Source organism: Patiria miniata, unplaced genomic scaffold, assembly GCF_015706575.1.
Source record: "Patiria miniata isolate m_02_andy unplaced genomic scaffold, ASM1570657v1 HiC_scaffold_8, whole genome shotgun sequence".
Taxonomy (NCBI): Eukaryota; Metazoa; Echinodermata; class Asteroidea; order Valvatida; family Asterinidae; genus Patiria; species Patiria miniata.
The window spans coordinates 2305287-2329435 of NW_024037075.1; the positions used below are offsets into that span (position 1 = coordinate 2305287).

At 43.7% G+C, this 24149-nt stretch overlaps 1 protein-coding gene across 3 annotated transcripts in view; it reads right to left on the bottom strand.

Annotated features, from left to right (window-relative positions):
* Positions 1 to 317: 317 nt before the first annotated feature.
* Positions 318 to 24149, bottom strand: part of LOC119719272 (E3 ubiquitin-protein ligase HECW1-like) — a 50224-nt gene continuing 26392 nt past the window's right edge. For all 3 annotated transcript variants that reach the window (XM_038188657.1, XM_038188658.1, XM_038188656.1), the window contains 21 exons: positions 20473 to 20615; positions 18537 to 18640; positions 14605 to 16248; positions 13889 to 14023; positions 13025 to 13178; positions 12245 to 12312; positions 11976 to 12094; positions 10244 to 10429; positions 9169 to 9342; positions 8680 to 8794; positions 7810 to 7906; positions 7120 to 7203; positions 6846 to 6970; positions 5955 to 6075; positions 5237 to 5350; positions 4773 to 4925; positions 3962 to 4190; positions 2872 to 3018; positions 1815 to 1929; positions 1144 to 1342; positions 318 to 537 (listed from right to left, as the gene is read on the bottom strand). In XM_038188657.1, the coding sequence (XP_038044585.1) occupies positions 426 to 537; positions 1144 to 1342; positions 1815 to 1929; positions 2872 to 3018; positions 3962 to 4190; positions 4773 to 4925; positions 5237 to 5350; positions 5955 to 6075; positions 6846 to 6970; positions 7120 to 7203; positions 7810 to 7906; positions 8680 to 8794; positions 9169 to 9342; positions 10244 to 10429; positions 11976 to 12094; positions 12245 to 12312; positions 13025 to 13178; positions 13889 to 14023; positions 14605 to 16248; positions 18537 to 18640; positions 20473 to 20615 (4338 nt within the window). In that variant the 3' untranslated portion in view covers positions 318 to 425. The remainder of the gene's footprint in view (positions 538 to 1143; positions 1343 to 1814; positions 1930 to 2871; positions 3019 to 3961; positions 4191 to 4772; positions 4926 to 5236; positions 5351 to 5954; positions 6076 to 6845; positions 6971 to 7119; positions 7204 to 7809; positions 7907 to 8679; positions 8795 to 9168; positions 9343 to 10243; positions 10430 to 11975; positions 12095 to 12244; positions 12313 to 13024; positions 13179 to 13888; positions 14024 to 14604; positions 16249 to 18536; positions 18641 to 20472; positions 20616 to 24149) is intronic.

The following is a 24149-nucleotide window of genomic DNA, read 5'->3' on the forward strand; positions in this document are numbered from 1 at the left end:
ACGCGACTTTTTTTTTTTTTCTTCAAGCTTGGATTGTACAGACAAGGTGGGGTACTATTTTGCTTTTTTGGTGTCCTCATGTACTTTGGTGTCCTCCATAATTTGCCTTGGTGCTTTCGCTCATTTGCCTTGGTGCAATTTCCCATTCCTTGGTGCTCTTTGGAAAAAAAAATTGAGGAGGTGCGGCAATAGAGGGCGCTGTTGGAGCTACCGCGGAAAATTTTGAAAAAAAAAAAAAATTGACGCGCATGATTAAAATCAACGCGCGCGCTGACCAGAGACCGACTTTTTTTGGCCTTATATATCTAAAAAAAAAATTTGAGGTCAGGGTATAGTGGAGGCCAATCTTGCCTGTGTTTACAAACGATACAGCTTCAAGGTGTGCAGTATGTCCATGGAGAATCGTGTGATCACACATTTGGGGTCTAGTCTATTCCGAATGTACTCGTTTCTTCCACCGCAATGACCAGTTTTTCCAGCAGCATTGCATAGGACGTGTAGGGAGGGAGGTCCAGTCGGTTGAAGCAAGTGTGGGCCCTGCAACATGGATAAACAAGGGAACAACAATTGTAAATTAGTCATTGGTTGAAGCAAGTGTGGGCCCTGCAACATGGATAAACAAAGGGAACAACAATTGTAAATTAGTCATTGGTTGAAGCAAGTGTGGGCCCTGCAACATGGATAAACAAAGGGAACAACAATTGTAAATTAGTCATTGGTTGAAGCAAGTGTGAGCCCTGCAACATGGATAAACAGAGGGAACAATTGTAAATTTGGCACTGGTTGAAGCGAGTGTGGGCCCTGCAACATGGATAAACAAAGGGACAACAAATGTAAATTTGGCATTTTATAGAAATTGACTTTGTAAACAGACATACATGTATGATTTACTTATGATCAGATTTACAATTTACTAGTGACCCATTTTTTTCCAAGTCAAGTCTCGAGTCGAAAAAAATAGTGATGCGAGTCAGACTCAGACCAGGCTTATGATTTTACTTGCGACTACCTTGTGATCAGGCTTGTGATTTAGTTGTAACCAGACTTATGACCTACTCGTAAGACTTGTGTTTCGAATTGTGATTTAATTGTGACTTTTGACTTGCGACTGGCTCTGTAATAACTCTGCAAAGTCACACCCACCTTGGAAGGCTTGTGACTTTCCCCCACTTCTCGATGCAGAATTTCCGCGGCCCGTTGCTGCCCCTCAGAGCCGCGAACCCTTCGTAAGGGATGCTGGACGTGCCGGTCACGAACTGCAGCAGCCGCAGTCGCCGCTCGTTGTCAAAACACTCCACCGCCGTCCAGAACCAATTGATGATATGGTGCTTATCCTGGTAACCTGAACGAAACAAAAATATCACTAGATTGACGCTCTTACACTGAGCCCAATTTGTAACAACACAACTTCCACCTTTATTTTCAGTCTATCAAATTTAGGTTGTTTAGTGGTCAGACGACAGCAAATAACTGTCGCTTGAGCTTGCTGGCTAGTCCATTGCTGACTAGTTCATGCCCTGCAACGAGGCCGGCCAGACTCACTATAAGGATGTTATTACACAAACATGGTTCTTGTCAGGGGGCTGGGGTTTGGCTAGTATTTTCAGGGTCAGTAGTTCAACTATGGTTTACAGAGGCTCTCCCCACTTTGTTTGGCTATGTTTGAATGAGGAACTTGTGAATTACGAAATGTTTTGACCGAAAAATGTCGGAGTAATTAAAAAATTAAGCAAACTGGACTTGATTTTCGAGCAAAAATGGGTAGACGGAGGGTCAAAACTCTTTTGCTAACGTTTCTAGCATTTTGGTATTACCTCCTCTGTACTCGGTATGTTTCCGCCAGTCGTGGATGTCAATTTCTGCCGTGCCAGCTATGACCAGCTCCAGTTCTCTGGCATCGAAGACGGAGATCAACCTGGTGTCCACAACCTGAAAAAAGTAAACATCATCAACAAATTCCAAGTTCAATAAGCAAGTTCTGAAGAAAAAAAAAAAGGAAAAATGAAAACTGCAAAGTCCTTTGTAGCCAAGTACAAAATGATTTGACGTCGTCTTAAATTGTATGTGAATTATTTCCCATGATGCAATGGACAGAATCGCCTCGCTGATGTAACCTCTTGGAGGCAAACTTAACCCTAACTCCCTAGGCCTTTTTTCTAGGATGTAGCCTCAATCCTGCAAAATCCTCCATTATTTCTTGAATATGGTCCGTGGAGAGGTGACCACTGCCTGAATCCTGCAAAATCCTCCGGCTATGACTGTCAATAGGCTGAGGCAGAGGCAGTGACATCCTGCAGCAGTGCGGAGGATTTCAAGTATAATCAAGGACTAAATTTATGCACGGCTGAGCATAAACAACACAAGGTCCGGCCCAAGACCTTGACACAGTGCGTCCTCCAAAATCAGCAACGCACTTTTGCCATGTAACCTCAATCCTGCGAATTCCTCCAATTTGCTAAAAGCATTTTGGAGGATTTGGGATGTAAATCCTTCTTATTGCGGTAGAGCGTCCAGCTCAAGGACACACACACCTGCTTCTATTAGAACTGGCACTGTTTCCGGTGAGATACTTCATTGTGTAACATTCTGTATTTTGGAGGATTTGGGATGTAAATCCTTCTTATTGCGGTAGAGCGTCCAGCTCAAGGACACACACACCTGCTTCTATTAGAACTGGCACTGTTTCCTGTGAGACACTTCATTGTGTAACATTCCGTATTTGTCCATAAGCCCGCCCACCCTTGGTTAGTGTACACTTTTCATAGTGCTTGTGACCAACCATGACTGAGCTACCACAGTCACCTGACCACACGTCGTGATCTGATTGGTCCACTGTTTGATTGACAAGTAGCAATGGTCCGTTCTCCTTACCTCATAGAACCCTCTGACCAGGCTATCGGTCTGGTCCACCACCCCTCGCTCTATCCTCCACTTCACCATCCTGTCAATGTACTCCTTCTTATTCTTCTCTGTCACAGGGATGTTCTTGCCGTTGGGCTTGAGTTCCCGCTCAACCAACTGAAAAAAAAAACCCAAGAAGTAATAAATGTAGCAAAGAATCAAATCTAAGTTTGAGCAACTGCTAATTTTTTTCATTTGGATACTGAGTAAAGTTCATTGGTGGATTATTTTACTCAGAGTTTATTTTATTCAGAAAATAGGTTTGAAATTCCCGAGGGGTTCAGGGTTTGTCGGGAAAAAAATTCACTGAGGTAAGGTAGGAATCGAACTCACAACCTCCGGTTTAATGTTGCAGATGTCTAACCACTTGACAATAAGTTGGGGAGTCAGGTCGGCTTAGCGGTACTTCTGGCCTTCCACCACTGTGACCCAGGTTCGATTCCCGCCTGGTCCACCTGTGGATTGGGGTTTCAGTCCCTACCTGATTCCGTGGGTTTTCCCCTAGAATATTCTTCTGGGGTTTTCCTCCCACCTCTAAAACTGTGATTTCTTCTCATTGTCTTCTCTCTGCAGGTTTCTTCGGACTTGCGAGCTACAGCGCTACACGGTGCTTTTGAGGAATCCTTGGTTTCATTACCAGAAATAAATATAACAAGATGCCAGTTTGACTTTGATGTAGCAGCATGGACAATTTTGCTTGTACATAATGCATTATTTAAAGGCACTGGTGGGGACTATTCTCTCTTACAACCACGGTGAAGAAAACTCAAACCAGTGAGGATAGCTTATTGCAAAGATTGATGCATAGACACGCCGTGTGTGTGTGATTTGGGCACAGGTGGATGTGATTGCTCCCGTGGTTAACGGTTCAATATAATCGATCTAACATGACGTCAAATCAGCCATGGCCTGTGACCGTAGATAAGGCAGGGGAATCAGGTAAGTGCCTACGCTACCCAAGAACTGTGCTACAAGCTAGTTGGTCGGAGGCCATGTTGGAAAATGCTGCTGCTACAAAACACTACACTCCCATGCACTTCCACGGACCAAAACTCCCCACCTGGCCGAAAGTCTCTTCATCGACAGTGAACGCAAGGTCCAAGACATCTGTGATGTCGTTATCCTTCGTCCAGAGTAGACTCTGGTAGAACTCGGCGTCCAGGGACTCTAAGTCCGAGAGGTGGCTGGCTGATCGCAGGAGGGCCTTGTAGAAGGGACGGGTGAAGAACGCGTCCAGGAGAAAATGGTGGATGATGGCGAGGCCGATCACGCGGCCGCAGAAACGGAACCTGATTTGAAAAAAAAATACATATAGTATCTCAATATCCTCTTTGCCCATGCCATTTAACTGGACAACTCCTTATATGAAGACTGGTGCATACTGCTCGATGTGGCGCAGAACACAGCTGTGCCAGTGTATTGTGAATTTAGGACTATGAAATACTGACTCACTGTAGTATTGCGCATGCCTAACCGAGGATTGTGAACATTCAACCAATAAAAAATGGTAAAAGGCACTGGATTTCATAGGAGTCCAAATTTCATGTGACACTGGAAAAGTGTTTAAGACCAGCCAGCCATGTCTTTATCAACCATTTCAAACTAGCCACGTGACGGGCTCTCGACCAATAGGAATGGGTAAACTGTCTTAGGTATTTATGAATATAATTTAAAATTCCACTGTTGTATTACAGTCAATGAACGGTATTAGAAATACCTCTACCTTGTACAGGTACATGGCTAGGTCAGGTTTTTGTAGTACTGAGAACAAATTGTAGACCAAACGCTAAAATCTAGAGGATTCGTACCTTTGCTTTTCCGATCTTGTTGATTTTACTTAAGGATATTAAGCAATTTTGCTTAGAACTCACCAATCTAGGTAGTTGTCCACAAAGGCCGACATGGGGCTGATCTGTACGGTATAGGTGTCGATGGCGGAGTATTCAAACAGGCCGTAGTATGGGTTGAAGAGCTCTCGGGATAAGAGGAAGAAGAACTCTCGGGACGGGCCGCCATAATCCAACCTGAAAAACAGGAATTGTGAAACATAATATTAATCACTTTGTTTTTTTTTTCTTTTCAAAAGCGCTCTGGACACAAATATCACCCTGTTCATCAGGCTATGAGATCGTTTTATTCTTTTTTACCTATCTCACTGACTGTCATCTGACTATCACTTGTGCATGAGACATTGACTCTGATGATTACTTAGACCATTCAGACCAACTTGTTGCGGGCACAGCTTGACCAGACTAGTCTTGCTAGATTACGTCTGGAAAATGCGCAGTGCACACAGCAAGGAATCAGAATCTCTGTTCATCTCGGACGTTCTTACCCTTCTTCTCCAGGGAAGCAGATGAAGAGTTTGCATTTCTGGATGTCCTTCCTGCTGATGGCCATGATCTTGCCGAAGGCGTCTTCAAGAAGGTGGTCTCGTCTTATCGTAAGCCTGAGCAGATACGGGAGACAAATGGTATGAGCCACGTGAGAAATGATAAAATAACGCTGCAACAAACGTAACGAGGCTATATTCTCATAACCTTTCCTTTAGAAATCTTATCTTACACTGTCTTGAAATACCAAACAAACTCCAGTGCAGGACTTTTGACAGGGTTTCACCAAAGAAATCTCAAAAAGAAATTCCTTGCCATTTCCAGGACAAAATTAGGGCTTTCATGACAAATTCCTATGCTCCTTTAGTATTTCAGGATCCTAGTTACAATACACCAGCCAATCATCATGCTGAGAAATAAAGGTCTACGCAGCGTCAAACACCATCAAAAAGATTCCATGACTTTTCATGATGTAACTTTGAAATTCCATGACTTCCTATGACTGTGGGACGCTTGTTGGACCGTTTTTCGACGGACAAAACCAAAATGAATGAAATCGGATTCGAACCGTGGACCTCAAGATGCTAAACTAGCCAGTACTTTCAATATGGATACGTGAATTGAAGAGTTTTTCTTTGGATTGAAACAAGTACGATCACTGATTAAAGCTAACTTAATGAAAAAGAAAATTCAATTTTTTTTTCATCTGAGGATACTTACTTCAACTTGGTCGGTCCCTGCCCGAATCCCTTGGCCTCCATTTTCCGGTAGAACCCACGTAGTTTGGCGTCGAAGTCTCTGCGATACGGTGCGGGGGCTCTTGCGTTGGCCCGGCTCACTACTGTTAGGATGCAACGGGGGGGGGGGGGGGGGGGGGGGGAAATTCAAGACAAAGATGTAATTTGTGAAAGTCATTCTCCATCATGTTTTTGTATGCAAGTTAAGAAATTAAGGTAGATTTGCAATAACGTCACGGATAAATCAAGATGTTTCGGTTTGCGGTAACACTATTCTTTGTTCTTGATTGGTTCTTCTCCTAAATACTCTGCGTGGGAGTTTACACAGGAGGCCAGAAACACCGGGGCAAACCCCTTCTCTAAGCGATAAGTGTCACTGGGTTCTTTTACGTGCATTGCATTACACAACACCCGGGACCTATGGCTTTACGTCCCATCCGAGGGACGAAGCAATAATGGTTAATTGCCTTGCTTAAGGGCACAAGTGTCCAGACCCGGGCTCGAACCCATGTCACTATTGCCTCTGAATCACCTGAGCATGAGTCGGGTGCTCTTAACCGCTAGGCCATGACACTCCACTCCACGAAGTAATAACTACTGTCGCTCAGTAGCCCTTTAGTTCTGATAAGAACTTGTCCTACTTATTATCAACTTTTGCTAAGTCCTGCTTAGTTCCAAAAGAAATTGTATATGGTCTCAACATTTCGACTAGCCTGCTCTAGTCATCTTCAGGAGAAGAGTATAGCTACGAGGCGGCCTGAGGCACGGTGGGCTTGTAACTCATGATGGGATCCTTGAATAGACTTGATCGGGGGTGGTTGGGGGGGGGGGGAGAGAAGGGGCTAGTGCAGGTATTCTGTACCCTAACTGTTACCTGGCGATGAGTGAGGAGACGGCTGGGGCGTGTTGTGTGGGGAGATGTTGGCCAGGGAGGAGCGGAGCTGAGAGGCAGCCTGAGGCACGGTGGTTGTGTAGCTCATGACGTCATCCTCGAACAGACTGGTTCAGGAGAAAAAAAAGATCAAACAAACTATCAACAATAGCATGGTAAGATTAAAGATTTGTAACAGGGGGATGGGTCAAATACCAGTTTTCACTGGAGTTGTCTCTGTGTCCTGGTATCAGGGGATATTTGGATGTTCTTTTACCTCAATAGAATGATGAGCTCCACGTCGTTGCTGAGTCTCTCCAGGGCCGCGATGCCCTCCTGCCTGACGAGATGTAGCTTGTCTCTGCAACGAGAAAACCATCCGCGTTACTCCCATTAATCTCAAAACATTCATGAATATGGTAAACATACGCTATTACGAACATCACTATGCTGAACAACTTAGATATAATGAACATTCCCTGCTTTGACTCCAAAAATGTTATGCACAAATATACCAAACAATATTTTCAGGGTTCCCAGTACGTTTTTCCCAAACAAATTTCCTTGATATTTCCCTGAGAAAATTCCAAAATTCCATGAGAAATATTTTCACTTTACTGAGGTCGCTGTGAAGTCAAGAGGTGGTGTACCACAGCCAATTGTTGTCTGGAGAGGTGTGTAATATTCACACTAAAGAAGTTAAGTAAGTAGGTTTCAAACATTCCCGTCAAAAGTGAGTTTCCTTCTTTTTGCAACACCCTGTATATCAGGCATGCAACTGTACATTCACCAAAAAAAGAGGAAATCCCAAAATTCAGAAGACTTTGTACAGTGTTTTTCTATTTTGAATGACAGAAATTGGAATAAAAAAAGAGGAAATCGGCTGATCCGAGGAAAAGTTGCATGCCTGGTATATCACATGACAGACACAAGATTGGTACATCTTCCGGGCCAGTCAGGAACTCACCTGAGTTTAGGGTTGGTGCTGAGGTCTCCCTTGCGTTCCTTCAAGATATCCATGATGTTGGGCTGCCGTAGGAATGCCACCACCTTCTCATTATATGCTTTGAAGAAGTGAAAAAAAAAACCAAGGAAATTATAAATGTCCACTTTCTTTTGCAGACAATTTACCCTACAATGGTCTGACTGACAAAAGGAATGGAGTCTAACTTCTGAAACCAATATGAGGTGCTTACTTAAACGTGTCCAAAGTTTGGTGTCAATTTTTAATCTGGTACTGGAATCCTTACTGTAGGACTGTTGTATATTTGGCCAATCATTGCTTACATGATGCTGGATCAATGCTGGTTCAGGGGCCATTTATTCGTTTGTTCTTTGAAGCCGGTCTTTATATCACATGTTTATACAACCCCTCGTGATCGAGTCTCAACCAATCAGAAGCTATCAACTCTCCAAGGTATTTATTAATCCTAACCTTAAATCCTCCAAAATCCTCTGCAAAATGGAGGATTTTGCAGGATTGAGGTTACATGGCAAAAGTGTGTCAAGTTCTTGGGGTGGATCTTGTGCTGTTTATGTTGAGCCATGCACAAATTTAGGCCTACGTTATACTCGAAATCCTCCGCACTGCTCCAGGATGTCACTGGCTCTGCCTCAACAAATTGACAGTGATTGCTGGAGGATTTTGCAGTTTTGAGGCAGTGGTCACCCCTCCAATGACCACATTCAAGAAATAACGGAGGATTTTGTAGGATTGAGGCTGTGTGCTAGTTTTACATGGAGGTAGTTGGAGGATTTTGCAGGATTGCGGTTTCATCTAGGTAGCAAATAAGCCTAGGGAGTTAGGTTAATAGCAAACCAAAGTTCATTTTCTTACCCATTGGAACAGCTTCATCCTTGCCTCTAGTGGGCTGGTCTCCCCGTAGCGTCTCCACGGGCCGCGGCTGAACCGGAGGACCTGATTGGTTCCTTGTGAGACCCGACGCTGCTCCCTGAAAACAGACACCAAGGCCAACAGTCAATTTTCCTCATTTGATATCCACACTCATTTGATATCCACACACGCGCACGTTGCTCCCCAGCAAATGCCAGTACCCATTTATACTCCTGGGTGGAGAGAGGTAAGTGAGGATAAAGTGCCTTGCCCAAGGACACAACATACGGCCAGCGGCTGGATTCGAACCCCTGACCCTCTGATCATGAGTCACTAACCCTAACCAATAGGCCACCCAACAGATGTACACATGGGCAGATTGAATACTGAATAGGCTGGGAAAAAAAATAATTCTATAAGTCCAGTCTCATCAGACTAATTTTTCCAGAGTGGTCGATTTGGTACTGCATAAGTCACGGATCAAAAACTCACGGCTGCGGAGTTTGCTTCGTTAGCGGCATCGATGATGCCCTCCCCTTCACTACGGCTTCTCATCCGCCCCCTGCTAGGGGCTTGGAGCAGACTGGCCGTCGGATCAGTCACCTCTAAGGGAAGACGGGGATCGATGAAGGTGGTACAGTGGGACGTGTGGTCGATGAAAAACACCTGGAATTGGGGTAAAATGACATTTTGTCCAAAGGAAACAAAATTGAGTTGAAATGTTTCGCGTAATGCAGACTTTCAGCCTACTGTTCTATTGCAACGGATGGCTCTCAAAAAAGAAAAACACTTTTGACCAAAATGGTACCAATTAAAATTTGAAACTAAACTCTTTTCAAAAGTCTATTCTGTTGACTAAGTTCTTCAGAAGCTCCAGATTTCAGAGACCAACAATAGCACCAACGATATTGTGTATTGTGACTAACCACTCTATACTGTATCAACTGCAACAAACTCCAGTTATAACTCCTAATCTATTCGTGGCAGTGCGTCTCAAATCAACTTCTCCTTACATCCAATCCCAGATTTGCTTTGTTTAGAGACACAGAAACTGGGGATTTTGAACCATTACGGCCTATTTTCACATACTAGTACACGATTTTGTCGCAACGACGTTGTCGCGTGACAATGTTGCAGACGCACGTTTGTCCACAAATACGCAAATTGTTATGCAATGGTTTTGTCCATCTTTTACGACCAATCTGTTCAGGCACAGGCTCCGGGTGAAATACGTATGTGACATTTTGTGTCGCACAATAAAATCATTTTCAATTTGTTTGATAAGTCGCACGACTTCTGTAACGGAAACAAACTCACTGATTTGTGCGTACTTAGAAAAACATGCGACATTGTTAAGTGACAAAGTTGAGTGTGTGTAAATGAGCCTTCAAATTCTACAATCAGAAACCCGAGCTACTAAAACTTAAACAGCTTTTGAATGAGTGAAACTTAAGATCAAACTGTGGCCTTAACATGTTTTTTTTATAATCAACTGAATAATCTAAGGGCCATTCCAATAGTTTCATGGACAAAATCTGACATTTGACCGCTTGACCTTTGACCTCACCTTGCCAGACTTGTCGTGCTTGCTCTCCCATCCCCTGGGCAACTCGGCCTGTTGTTCCACAAACAGATTGAGTAACGCCACCAGGTCCCGGTTGTGCTGGTAGTCCGAGAACTTGCCCGGGTCTCGCCGGATGCGATTGACCATGTGCTTGACCGAGGTGTTACGCTGGAACATCTGCTTGGCTTCCTACAAATTTAAAAACAAGAGAAGACATTTTATTTACGTGGCATTAGCTGGGGAGTAACCTGCGATGGACTAGCATCCCATCCAGGAGGAATGGAAATATTCTCAGTCATTTCATGCCAAGCAAACCAGAGATAAACGCCGGCCTGATAGGCCATATTGGCTCATGACAGACTTTTTTAACTTTACCCCTTAAAATACCTTTTTTTTCTTTGATATAGACCTTCATAGGTACAGAGACCTTATGGTAAAGTCTCACAAATTTCAGATTTCAAGGTCATTTTCAGATCAGGAAAAATACTGACAGATCTCCCCCCTGTGATTAACTGATTAAAGATTTTACTTCGTTCCTGATTACCAGAACTAGGGGTGTACATTGGAGGGGTGTACTCGAGTACCCGACCGCTGATGTCAGGAACCAGTTCCAGATTATGGGATCGGGTACCAGTAACCAACTTTACATAATACTTAGTAACTTCTCAGACAATAAAATGTGAGGAATTTTCAAAATGAAAACCAGGCTACATGGAAAACCAAAACAGGTTTCACATTTATGTGCATTTTAAAGCACGACAGATGATGCTTGTGAAAGTTGCCGTTTACACCGCTAAGCTTGTAAAGCCCTTCGGACATCACCAATATTCACACTATTAGGTTTTGTTAAGGACTAGAGTTCCTGACAAAAGAGGGAATTTTACCAGGTCGCAGTTTTTTTGTCGTCTTCAGTTTTGATATAACTGTCTTTTACAGGTACCCCCAAATACAAATGCAAGTGTATGAAGAAAAAAAAAGTGTGTCAAGGTTTTTGGGATAAATGACACCACTCGTGAATGAAACCCGATCAAACCATGAATGGAAATTCAACTTCCTAGTAATTAGCGATGGCCAAGGTCGTGAATGCAATGGAGGAAAATGAGTAGGAAATGAAATGTAACCACTGATTTCAGGGTCATTGACAAACGGAATCAGGGGGTGGCAAAACTGCCAAATTAAGTTCATTCCCAGATTTTAGGAAACAACAGCTACGGATATTTTAAGCACAGTTTCCTCCACTGTACTTGCAAAACAATTTTTTTTTAACCTGCTCCTGCAAATAGAGGATTAAGTTGCAAGTACATTTATCATTTACCAGCCTCCTTATATTCTTTGAACTAAAAATTAAACAAATGTCAGATTTCACCAACTTTTTAGTGACTGGAAATCAACTGAGTTCAGCGGTGCTGTGTTTCATAAGAAAGTATTGTTGCCAACAGAAAGCGTAATTGCTAATTATTTTTATACTAACTCATTTGCTTAATCAGATGTAGAGTCAGAGAACCACAAGCACAATTGTTGTTGTGACCTCGATGCAGGGTCAACTTAATTTAAATATCTACACGTATATGTACACTAACAGGCATAGAATTTTGCTTATGCATGAGGGGTTAGGCCAATCAGAATGCAGGGAATGTTGAATATTCATGGCGCATATTGACCAATACAATTTCTGCACGACGTTTCTGTTGTCGTTTATATACATGAGGTCAGGATTCCAGACTCTATTACTCACAGCATTAGAATGCAGGATAGTGAAGAAGTCCGGTCTGGTGATGAACTTGACGGCCGGTGCCTCCAGGAACGAATGGCGCCCTCTAGGGGACTGAATCTCTGGAATGCTGTCTGTCGATGCTACGCGGGAAAAAAAAAAAGAACCACTCTAACTTTTTGTCGTTATAATTCACAATAAAAGACAGGATTTTAGACATGAAAAATCAAAGCCGTCTGTGGAAATAAACAATTTGGAGTTGCCATGGAAACATGAAAAAATTGATGACCTACTTGAAGCGGACGAGCTCTCTTCTAAAACGTTGTCTTGTCTTTGCAGAGTTCGGTGGATGCTCTGGTATCTGTAGAAAATGAAAACCAAATTTGATCCATTCAAGACAAATACTTCTACTTTCTAATCTAAACCATCGCGAGGTTTGTGAAAATCTGTCCCACACTGTCCCCAGTAAACGTTCCAAGTAGTTGACCATTTGAGCAAGAGACAAATTAACCCTCCTAATGTCTGAGCAGTCACAGACAGTCAAAAATAATCTATTTTGAAACAGTTTGCAAATTCATGCTGTGCAATATTTTCGCAGAGTTATTGTGCCTGGTATGACCAACGTCAACCCACTGCGCGATTGTGCATGTGGTTTACGGTCTATCACGCATAGTCTATAATGTGTAGGCCTACCAGTAGATCACGTTATGAGTCTTGACCGTACCGTACGGTATGATTCAGTTACTGAGAGACGACGATTTTCAAGCGACGCGGGTAAGTACAGGCACAAAAAGCGGACACAGTTGCCCCAGCCAGATATTCAGTTTTTTTCTGGTCGGTTCGGTTTTGGGTCTGTTCGGGTCGGTTTTCCTTGAATTTTTGTCGGGTCAGGTAGGGTCGGTTTTAGGGAGTTCAAATTGGTTTCGGTTTGGATTCGATTTTATCTAAAATGTTTTGGGTCGGTTTGGCCTGGTCAACCAGACCCGATGCACAACGTTATCGTAACCTGTACACATGTTAGCTGCTTAATAGTACAACAGCGATGTCATTAACTATATCTTCATCCATCCCACCTTCTGTCGAGTTGCTGCCTGCTCTGTCTGGAGTCTCTGTCTTGGTGCTCCTGCTGGGTAGCGTTGCTGATCTTTGGTTTGGTCCAGGTCGTGGTGCGCTGCACGTGGTTGATGTAAAAGACGCGGCCGTATTGGTCAATACGAGCCTCCCAATCTGAGGAAGAACGTTTCAAATTAGTTGATTAAAGCGGAGTTTATGATATTGTTCTAACAACTGCTGAAGCTTAAAAGGTAGAGTAGATCATTTGCAGCTATCCAAAACGTAACTGACGAAATTATTGTTGAAAAGCATACTTGGTTTAAAGGTAGTAAGCTCACTAAACTCTTAGTTAAATTTTTCTTTCTGGCATGCTGTCATTTTGAAAAAACATTAAAAGAAGGTCATGTCCAAAGATGCATCTGAAGATGCATTTTTGAAAATTGCCGTTAGTAATTCGGCCTAGATAGAGTTTTTTTTACGAAAACATGAAGTAAAACGGTTGAACAACATCGTTGGAAATTAAATTTGTTTACTTGTTTTGCTTCGGCTAAGGCCATTAACCACGTCCAGGCCCTAACCGGTTTTAAACGTTCTTGTTTAAAACCAGCCAAGCAAATATTTATTCCCTTATTATAATGTGAGGATTCGGTGCTTTTTAGGGGTTAAGAATCAAGTACAAATTTTGACTTTTGCCGTGAAAATGTATTTAAAAACTGTGAATGAGTTAATTATTCAACTTCTATGAATCAATTGTCTGTTGTGGTCTGTGGGTTTTTCCCCACACTTGAAGGAAAATGACACCTTCGACTTTGCCGTTTGCCTCCTCGGGTGTGCTAGAATCCATGGACCACATCATGGCATAACTGTGTAATTAATTGACTTACTTTCAGGAAGGGGTTCTTCGCCTACTGGTAGCTCATAGCGTTGGTAAGTCACGCGCTGAGGGGTGAGTACGGGTGTGGTGGGGGTGCGCTCAGCATCGATGTCGGTGCTATCTGAGGTAACGCCCGTGATGTTTACTGCCCCACAAAAGTAGACAAATTTGCATAAGTAGATGTTGACAAACAGACACAACATGTTTGCATTTGTGACCAGCTCCACAAAAAAGTGAAATTGAGTTATATTTATGGTTGGAAAGGCCACAACGTAAGCTTTCATTTGGTGTATAATAGAGCTCCATAGCCTCTACTGTTCTGGAGATATGGCGTATTTGCATATGAATTACTTCCTTGGAGTTTAAATTACCGTACACAACTGAGAAAACAGGCTTTGAGGTTTTTTCCACTTTGTTCATCAAAATCAACATTTCTGTGAATGAAACCTGAAACTGTAGGTAATAAAGATGTCATTTACGACAAAAAACTGAAAATCACATTTTCACAAAACGTTCACCCTCTCAATGTTGAGCAGGCCATTACACGACAATGCACAGCGCGACTTACATGTAATGCCCTTTTTTGTGGAGCCGATCACATTTGTGCACTCCGATTTTTGCCACGAATTTAACACATAAAATACACAGAGTGCTGAAGAAATAAATTTTGCAGTTGAAAGCTGTTATGAGGTCAACTTACGTGAATGCAAAAATTCTTCAACTAACCTCTTAGACTTGGTCTAGAAGACTTGTACTTTTTCCTACGTTGCCAGACGTTGTCGCCTTTCCCGGCTGCCCCATTTGCTGACGCCTGTTCGTCAGGATGGGTTGAGTCCCCTCCTCTTGCGTTCAGATCCGAGGATTCTGATCCCGCAGAGTGACTCGTTCCTGACTCGAAGCTCTCCGACTCCGTGGTGGACCGGGCGTCGCCGTGGGACGACACCGTGCCCTCTGGGGAGGCTTCACTCCCAGCCTCTGATTGGGTAATACTGTTCTGGCTCATTGTCACTAAGGTGGTGCTGGCGCCCTCGATGCTCGTCGGATCGGCGGCGTTCGAAACCGACGCCGTTTCCACCGATGCGCTGTTCGCTGGCTGCGTCTGGCTGTTGTTATTGTTCCTCGGACCGGCAGCGACAGTTTCCGTATTTTCAGCCAAATTTGCCGACGGTCTAACCACTTGTGTGGACTTGTTCTTGGGCACAGCTGTTACGTCTGCACTGGCTTGTTTCAGATTCACATTCGCCACAGCACTGTGCTCGGTTAAGTGGGAATCGACTTGCGGGGTACCGACTGGAGTGTTGGTAGGCGTTTCCGGCTCGCGGTTGGGCATAGCTGTCGACGAACGCATCCGTAGTCGGCTGACTTCCTCCTCAATTTCTCTCTGGAGGGCAATGTCGCTGATGGCGCGGCGCCTGCTTGCCGGAGAACCAAGCGGCGACGTGCTGGGCGAGTTGGAAGAGGACTGGTGAATTCTCAACGGGGAGGAACTGAGAAAGGCGCGAGCGACGAGGTTCTCGTTACTAAGCAGGCGATCTGCGGCCAACGCCGACGTGGAATGTGGCTTGGAAGGCAAAGAGGAACTCAAGCCCGTGTTTTGGAGCTCGCGCGACCGACGCGATAGGCTACTCCCATCCGCTGACGCACGCCGATCTGATACTTCGTCCAAATCGTTCGAGAGCTCAGATCGTGTATCGTTACTTGCACTAGCGTGATCCAATTCGGAATCGTCCAGCGTTAACGGAAACATGGCTTCCTCCACCACATCGGGAGTTTGCGCTTTAGCTTGATGAGATCTCGTGGCTTGCATAGTTCTCCCCTTTGGGGCATCGCTAGTCGGTTGCGGCGATGGGGAAGTCTGGGTGGCCACCGCAGGCGCGACGACATCAGGTTGCGAGGTCGTGCCCTTTGACCCAGGTATAAGTAATTTGAGTTCGGTCGGTCTACTCGGCGAGGTGTGCCTCACTGATCCCACTCTAACTCTATCGTTATCGTTTGACGCGCCTTTGTCCGGCAGTATTAAAGAACACTGTATACTCTGTATATCACCGATAGATTGAGTGTTCGTCTGCCGTGCAGCAGCAGACAGCTGCTCGTGAGTAATTGGATGCGTTATGTCCTCCGTCGGCGTCTCGGGTGCTCTGCCATTGGTCGCTCGTATAACACTGCCCGGGTGGAAGGTGGAAGGCGCTGATATTGTTCGGTCCGCGGCCGCGTGATGGGCACCAGCCGAGGGGCGGGTGGGTGAAGGGAGAGTGCCGGCCCGGTTTCGGGAGTCGAGCTCTTCCTGTAGGCTTGCGATGGCGGGGACTGATGCGGACCGGGTCACATGATCTGCAACGTGCTCCTCATCACCATTGGCAACAGATTCATCTGAACAAGAAAATATTAAACCTTGTTTGATATTCAAATAAAAATAAATTTCCAGTATATTCAGGTATTTTTTTTTTTTTTTTAGCACTTAAGAAACTCTCTACAGGCATACCTCACTGACTAAATGATGAAATAATCTTTGTTTTCTATCACAAAATGAACAAGACGAATTTAATGGAGCGAGTTTCATCAGGTTTGTGCAACAAGGTGAGATTTAAACACCATACGAAGAAAATCCTCACTTTCAGAATCTGCCACTTTCGACTTGGCGTCCTCCAATGTCGATGCAGCGCTGGAGACATGGGCCGAAGCTTCTGAATGAATGCAGGATCACCCTGGATGTCATTGCACATGTACCTCCTCGATTGTTTGTCGCAACACACGATCCAGGAGGTGTGCAATGACATCAGGGGTGATCCTGCATTCCTTCAGAAGCTTTCGGCAGCAGCACGCGCCTTCCGCCACCGTCTCTAGCGCTGTATCAACATTCTGAATGCTAGTACTTTTTTTCATATTGTGTTTAAATCTCACCCTCTTGCACAAAGCTGATGCAACTCGCTCCACAAAATTTGTCATGCCTGTTTACTTGATCTAACATTTTGATTTAATTCCATTGGTAAACAACAGAGTTATTTATGATCAAAAGTGGGACAGGTTATTTTTCTTTTGTCATGTAATAGTTTGTGAGGCACATTCATCACAGAGTTCGACTTCAATGTTGCAAATTTGATTGAGAAAAACAGACACGTACATGGGGCTGTAAATGAAATAAACTCGCTTCGCTCAGAAAGGTATTGCGTCATCCGTAAAAGTGGGTAAGTCTTAATGCCCTTATGTAAGAGCTAACGAAGTTACGGCCCGATAATAGAGTGAATAATGAGTATTTCCTGGTTTTAATCCAGCTGCATCGAGAACTGCGTCAACTCTGATGAGTAAGATTAGACAACTATCCCGCCTGTTGAGCTTTTCCAAGGACACACATGTCTATAATTATCTCTAAATCTCGGACAAGCTTTTTGTACACAAAATCAGAAGCCCCACTGAAGAAAAGACTAGGGATATTCACCGGACAGCTGGACAGAGAAGCTCTCAAATCATGCATGAAAGTGGCTTCGACAAAACTGTGGGTAGTAAAAAAGTTAAGTCTGTCATGAGCCAATGTGGCCCATGAGGCACGCGTTTATCTCCAGTTTCAGTTGCATGAAACGACTGAGAATATTTCTATTCCCCCTGGATGGGATGCTAGTCCATCGCAGGTTACTCCCCAGCTAATGATGGTACCCATTTATACTTCTGCGTCGAGAGAGGCAAGGGGGGGTGAAGTGGCTTGCCCAAGGACACAACATATGACCAGCAGCTGGATTCGAACCACTGACCCTCTGATCATGAGTCACAAACCCTAACCATTAGGCCACATTGTTTTTGACAAACAATAAAAAACACTCAACTCACAGGATAAGAGCTACAGTCCATCATTTGCAGCTATCCAAAAAGTAACTGACAAAATTATTGTTGAAAAGCATACTTGGTTTAAAGACAGTAATGGCACTAAACTCCCTGTGAAATTATTCTTTCCGGCATGCTGTCATTTTTAAGAAAACAATAAAAGAAGCTTATTTCCAATGATACGTCTAAAGACACATTTTTGGAAATTTCCCTGAGTAGTTCGTTTTTAATTTGGCAAAGCCGTGGACTGGGGCGTGGGAACGTTGACACGACGCACACTCTTGCTATTATTCGTCAGTTCAACGCGCGACATCGCGTAGCTGCAATCTGCTGATTGAGAACGTGTCCCAGACGCTGATTTTAGAGCGCAATTCAAAACATGACTGGTCAACTTTTGAATTCAAATCAAGATCCTAGAATATTGTTTTTCTCAGACTATACAGCAATCACAAAACTTCATCATGTTAGTTGTTAAGCACCCTTCTTTAGATTTTGAGCACTTTTGTTACTTCAAACAAACAAAAAGGACAAATGACACATGATGTACTCTACTTTAAGAGAACATCGGACATGTTTTTTTCATAATTTCCTCGAGACCTCTCATACTTTTTGAATATTCGAATAAAAAAAAAAAAGCTATTCGGATATTTGGTTCATGAACGAATATTTGAATATCCGTATAAACGGCACAGCCCTACTCTTCCCTATGAAAAAAAATAGCAATGGCCATTATTGGATTAGCACGTTTGAATTACTACTTGGTCTCTGGGCTCAGATAAACGATTTAATACCTGCTAACTCTCTGGGCCTACATGTACACAGACAATTGGATTCCTACTTACTCTCGGGGCTGTCTTCCTGGTCAATCTCCACTGTGAATGTCAGGCAGCCACTGACATGGTCGGAGGGATGCCGTTTGGCCAAGTTGTAGGTCACTGTCCGCTCTCTGGAAAATAAAAACCAAAAAAAACACTATAAATATGAGCAAATCATACTCATCGTTCAAAACCTCTCTAACAACTTACATACTGTACATGTGCTGATCTGCACTAATATCACTAAATCTGCTGGAACGTCCAACCCAGAAAGGCATGCGCAAAACTAGTAAGCCAGGGGTGCGTTTTGGCGGTCATAACCAAGAATTGGTTCGGTAGTTTCTTGTTGGTGAATTTCTTCGGCAATTTTAATTGGGTTAGAATTACGCATGATCATGTAGTACTCAAATCCCCAAAACAATTAACCAAAGAGAAACCACCGAACAAATTCTTGGTTATGACCGCCAAAACGCACCCCTGGTTTCCATATTGACGTTAAGCTTACGCAGACTACACACACTGCACAGACAGTGCACGGAATCGTCTGCCAGGTAGTTTGCGTCTGTCTGGGTCGTCGGTGACAATTCTGGGTAAAATGTTTCCATAATGTCTGCATTGCAGTTTGGGTAGTGTTTGCGTTTCTCTTGCGTTTCTTACATCGATATGGTAACTGGGCTTTGGAATACCTCAAGCAGGATTCTAACCTAACACCAGCCATTTGCAAGTGTTGAGTTCCGCCATAACACGGACTCAACGGAGAACGGAGTGCCTTCTCGACACGATGGATGGGAAGGCCAGCATATGGGAATGACCAATCAGTTGGTAAGTTAACTTACAATATCTACAGACAGGATTCTAACCCAACACCAGCCATTTGCAAGTGTTGAGTTCCGCCATAACACGGACTCAACGGAGTGCCTTCTCGACAAAGACGATGGATGGGAATGGCCAGCAGATGGGAATGACCAATCAGTTGGTACGTTAACTTACAATATCTACAGACAGGATTCTAACCAAACACCAGCCATTTGCAAGTGTAGAGTTCGGCCATAACAAAGTGCTTTCTCGACAAAGACGATGGACGGGGAGGCCAGCAAATGGGAATGACCAATCAGTTGGTACATTAACTTACAATATCTACAGACAAGATTCTAACCCGACACCTGCAATTTGCAAGTGTGAAGTTGAACCATGACAAGGACTCATCAGAGTGCAACTTTCTCCAGGAGACGCTGGATGGGGATGGCCAGCAGATGGGAATGACCAATCAGTTGGTACGTTAACTTACAATATCTACAGACAGGATTCTAACCCAACACCAGCCATTTGCAAGTGTAGAGTTCGGCCATAACAAAGTGCTTTCTCGACAAAGACGATGGACGGGGAGGCCAGCAGATGGGAATGACCAATCAGTTGGTACATTAACTTACAATATCTACAGACAGGATTCTAACCCGACACCTGCAATTTGCAAGTGTGGAGTTGAACCATGACAAGGACTCATCAGAGTGCAACTTTCTCCAGGAGACGCTGGATGGGGATGGCCACAGATGGGAATGCCCAATCAGTCGGTACGTTAACTTACAATATCTACAGACAGGATTCTAACCCAACACCAGCAATTTGCAAGTGTGGAGTTGCACCATGACAAGGACTCACCCGAGCGCTGCTTTTTCCAGGAGATGCTGGATGGGAATGGCCAGCAGATGGGAATGACCAATCAGTTGGTACGTTAACTTACAATATCTACAGACAGGATTCTAACCCAACACCAGCAATTTGCAAGTGTGGAGTTGAACCATGACAAGAACTCACTCAATCACTGCTTTCTCCAGGAGACGCTGGATGGGAATGGTCAGCAGATGGGAATGACCAATCAGTTGGTATGTTAACTTACAATATCTACAGACAGGATTCTAACCCGACACCTGCCATCTGCAAGTGCATCGTGACAAGGACTCACCCGAGAGCTGCTTTCTCCAGGAGGCGCTGGATGGGAATGGCCAACCGACCCAGAAAGCGACTGATGATCGGCCGCGATCGCACAAACTTGTCCTTTACTTCCATCTCAAGGACGTCGGTGCGGGCCGCTCTGAAGTGAAACTCCTGCCCCGGGAGGAGGAGGAAAAAGGAAGGCAAGAATTAAGGAGATGTGCTTAATTGAAAGAGGTAATCGGATTATGAGCAAGCCGGGGTGAAGTCTTAAAAAAAAAAGTGTCAGGTGTCGGGGAGGAGCGCGGAATCGAAACTCGCAAGACAGGTTGTCAGAGACACTTTTAGGGTGCACCCTACCTGTTTCGACATTTGGAGTGGATATGCATAATTAAAAGCAAACTGTACTAATTATGATACGACAGATGTGCATCGTGAAAACGTTAAATTCTATTTTACACACAAGCTGGCACGTATTTGGTTAAAACTCAAATGGCGTTATGTCAGACATGTATGCCCAAGTTGGAAACTGCCCAATTTTAAAAAGTTCTCCAAATATTACATGTTGGTGAGCCTTGCAAGCTAACTGTAATCTTAATTAAGGACATATTTAGATTTTGGCTGTCATAGTGGCATAAACACCACAAAAAAGGAAGTCCACACTCATTGGAGGGGTCATAATTTTGAATCTGATGGTCTTAGGATGACGTCATTTATATAGACCTTTGGGGAATGTTGTAAGATATATCCCATGTGCTACCAAAGACTGTAAATCGTCAAGATTGACAACAGTTTATGAAAAATGACGCAGTTTGAAATGTTTCAAATTTAAAGATTACGCGAGGCGAAACAAGTAAGCAAAACCACCCCCCCAAAAAAAAAAAAAAAAATTAGAACAAAAGTAAAGGCTTTTTCGCAAATTTGCGAAAAAGCCAAGTGCTCGCATGCATATACGCACTGTGCGATCGATATTCACTGCTGTTCGTTTTGGGGTGTGTAACATTGCCACGCAGCAATTTCCACTCGCATACTCTTTAAATTTGCCACTTTTTCGAGTCCGTCTTACATGGCAATTGCAGTGGCTTGAACTCGACTCGCCTAACATCAGCAAACTTGGACTCAGCAAACATGACCAGACCTAACGGTACTGACTCGTGACTCATGTAATTTTTTTTTACAAAACAAAATTTCTTTCCACCTTATTTTACTGCAAAAGGTGGATTATTTTTATCTGAGGAAAATGTCAAAATATTTTGAGGTTTATTCAGTAATTGCTTCCTTGTTTTGAAAAGTGTGTTAGTTGTTAGCTTGGCTTTCTTGAGACTACTTGCCCTTTTCAGGTGCAGACTAAAAAAAAAATGACAAGGTCAAGGATTTGTAGGTGTAACTTAAGACAGGGAAAATCTCTGTCATAACTCCAACGGAAATATTTAGTTGGGGGGCACTAGCAGCCTCAACGGTGACAGCAAAGGTGTGGGGTAGCAAGAATGAGAAAAGTAAGATGGCTAGAATTGGTGGTCAGAACTGGTAGCCCAAATCTAGTGACAAATTATGCCGGCCAAAATTGGTGGATAGAACTTTGAACATGTTCATAGTATGTCCGTAGGACCAGAACTATTGGTACATGTACCGGTAAACAATACATGTACCGGTAATTAGTGGCCAGAATAGTTGCCAAAACTATTTGCAATACTTGCTGGCGAAAAAAACTGACCAAAATCGTGGTCAGAACCAATGGCTAGAATTAGTGGTTGAACTGGTAGCCACATCTGGTGGCAACTTTTACCGGCAAAAAAACGTGGTCATAACCAATAACTGGTGAGCAGAGTTGATTCTGAACTTGAGGCCCAAAAACTAATGTCAAAATTGTTGGCAAAAGTTGATGGCCAAACTGGTGGCAAAACTTATTGTTGGAAACAATTGACACGATTGGTGGGAAGAACTGCTGGCAAGACAAGTGGTGGCCAAAAAAAAAAACTGTGGCAAACAATTTGTAAAAAGAGGTGGCAAAAAAATTAAGGCAGAAATTGGTGGACAAAACTGGGCACAAAAATTGGAGGTCAAAATTGGAGGCCAAAACTGGTGGCTAAACTGGTGGTACAGTGGTCGGAATTAGAGGCCACATTTGATGTACTCATGGCTGGAAACCACAAAGCATCGCTCTTAGAAGGCCAAGGTACTACTTTCGCACAGCCATGACAGCTGTAGACAAATCCATCACAAGTCCTGTCACAAGTAAATCATAAGTCCTTTAACAACTCGAGTCACAAGAACTTTGACTACAGAATGCCTTTATCAAAGTCCATTGGATGGCTTGTGACGTGACTTGAGACGGAACGACTTGTGATTGACGTGTGAGGCCTGGCGACGAATTCTTAGGACTTGTGATCAACTCTTAATACATCGCCACTTCTCTGTGTAAACCATACTCAGTCAACTGATTTAGATTTTTCAATTAATCACGTCAAGTGCCATTTACATGTACTTCCCATCCAGTGCGGTCTGGCAGATTTACATCCCGGTATTCAAACCCTGTGGGACCCAAACTACATTACGGTTCATTAATCTTGAATCCTCGCCAATTTTCGGCTTTTTTCGTCCATGTTGCATCCCCTTCTCGGATCACTGTTTTCCTGCACCTGTCGCATGCAATGAAATTTTGGAACTAATTCAGACACCCCCCGAAATCTTTCCGCTTTGAAAAAATGAGTCAGGAATTTCCAGGGTCCCAAAGGGAGGACCTTTTAATAAGTCAAACAGTTTCCTTCTTAAAATACAGGGGGAAAAAAAGTGAAGTTAATGCCAAACAAAAACTGGGAAATTTAGCTTGATTGATGTCTACAGCCGTTCGCATGTTCTGGCTTCCGTGTTCACTTCCCCTTTGTGCTTTTCTGAGAGAGAGAGAGAGAGAGGGGGGGGGGGGGGGTTGAAGGGGGGTTTGAGGGGGAGGTTGAGGGGAGGGGGGTGAGAACTGGGGGGGGGGTTGACAGGCTAGGGGAGATGAGAGAAAGGTGAACCGTATTGGATGGAGTCATATCCTCTATAGGAGAGGAAACTTCCCATAAACTCGGATGCTTTTAATTCTCCACGCCCTGGGAAGGATCCTGAATCTGGCGGATGCGCCGGCGCAAGTCACTGATCAAGCGGCAGTTGGGCTTGACGCTTGAATTTAGCAGGTGCGCGTACGCTTAAATGTCTGGAATTCCTCCCGTAATCTGTGTATCCTTTCGGGTAATGAAATACACGGGCATCGCGCCCTTTCACTTTTAACGCGACGATTATTGTGTAACGGTTCAACAGCATGCCCATTCAATCACAGGGTCAAAGTACAAACATATCTTGAATGCCTATTAAATGCCTGGTGTCCATGTAAACTACATTTTTTGTACAACATGTTTGTGTACATTCGGATGAAAATTGGTCGTGAATACTCCAAGTTATATGAACGCAAACCAGTATGTGCACGCGATACATCTCACATTATATAACGCCTAAATATATCCCTGTCATCGGGTTGGTCGGCTTTGATCACATGTCATCAAGGGTTAATGTTACTTTCAGAAAATATAAATTTTCAAAAGGTATTTTTACACGTCACGATTCATTAGGCCAAAAAAAAAAGTCTCCGGTTTCTGGTATGGAGCTTGTCCAAAAAGTGGTGCGGCGACGCGGCTTTTTTTTTTTTTTTTACCTGACTTTTTGCTTCAA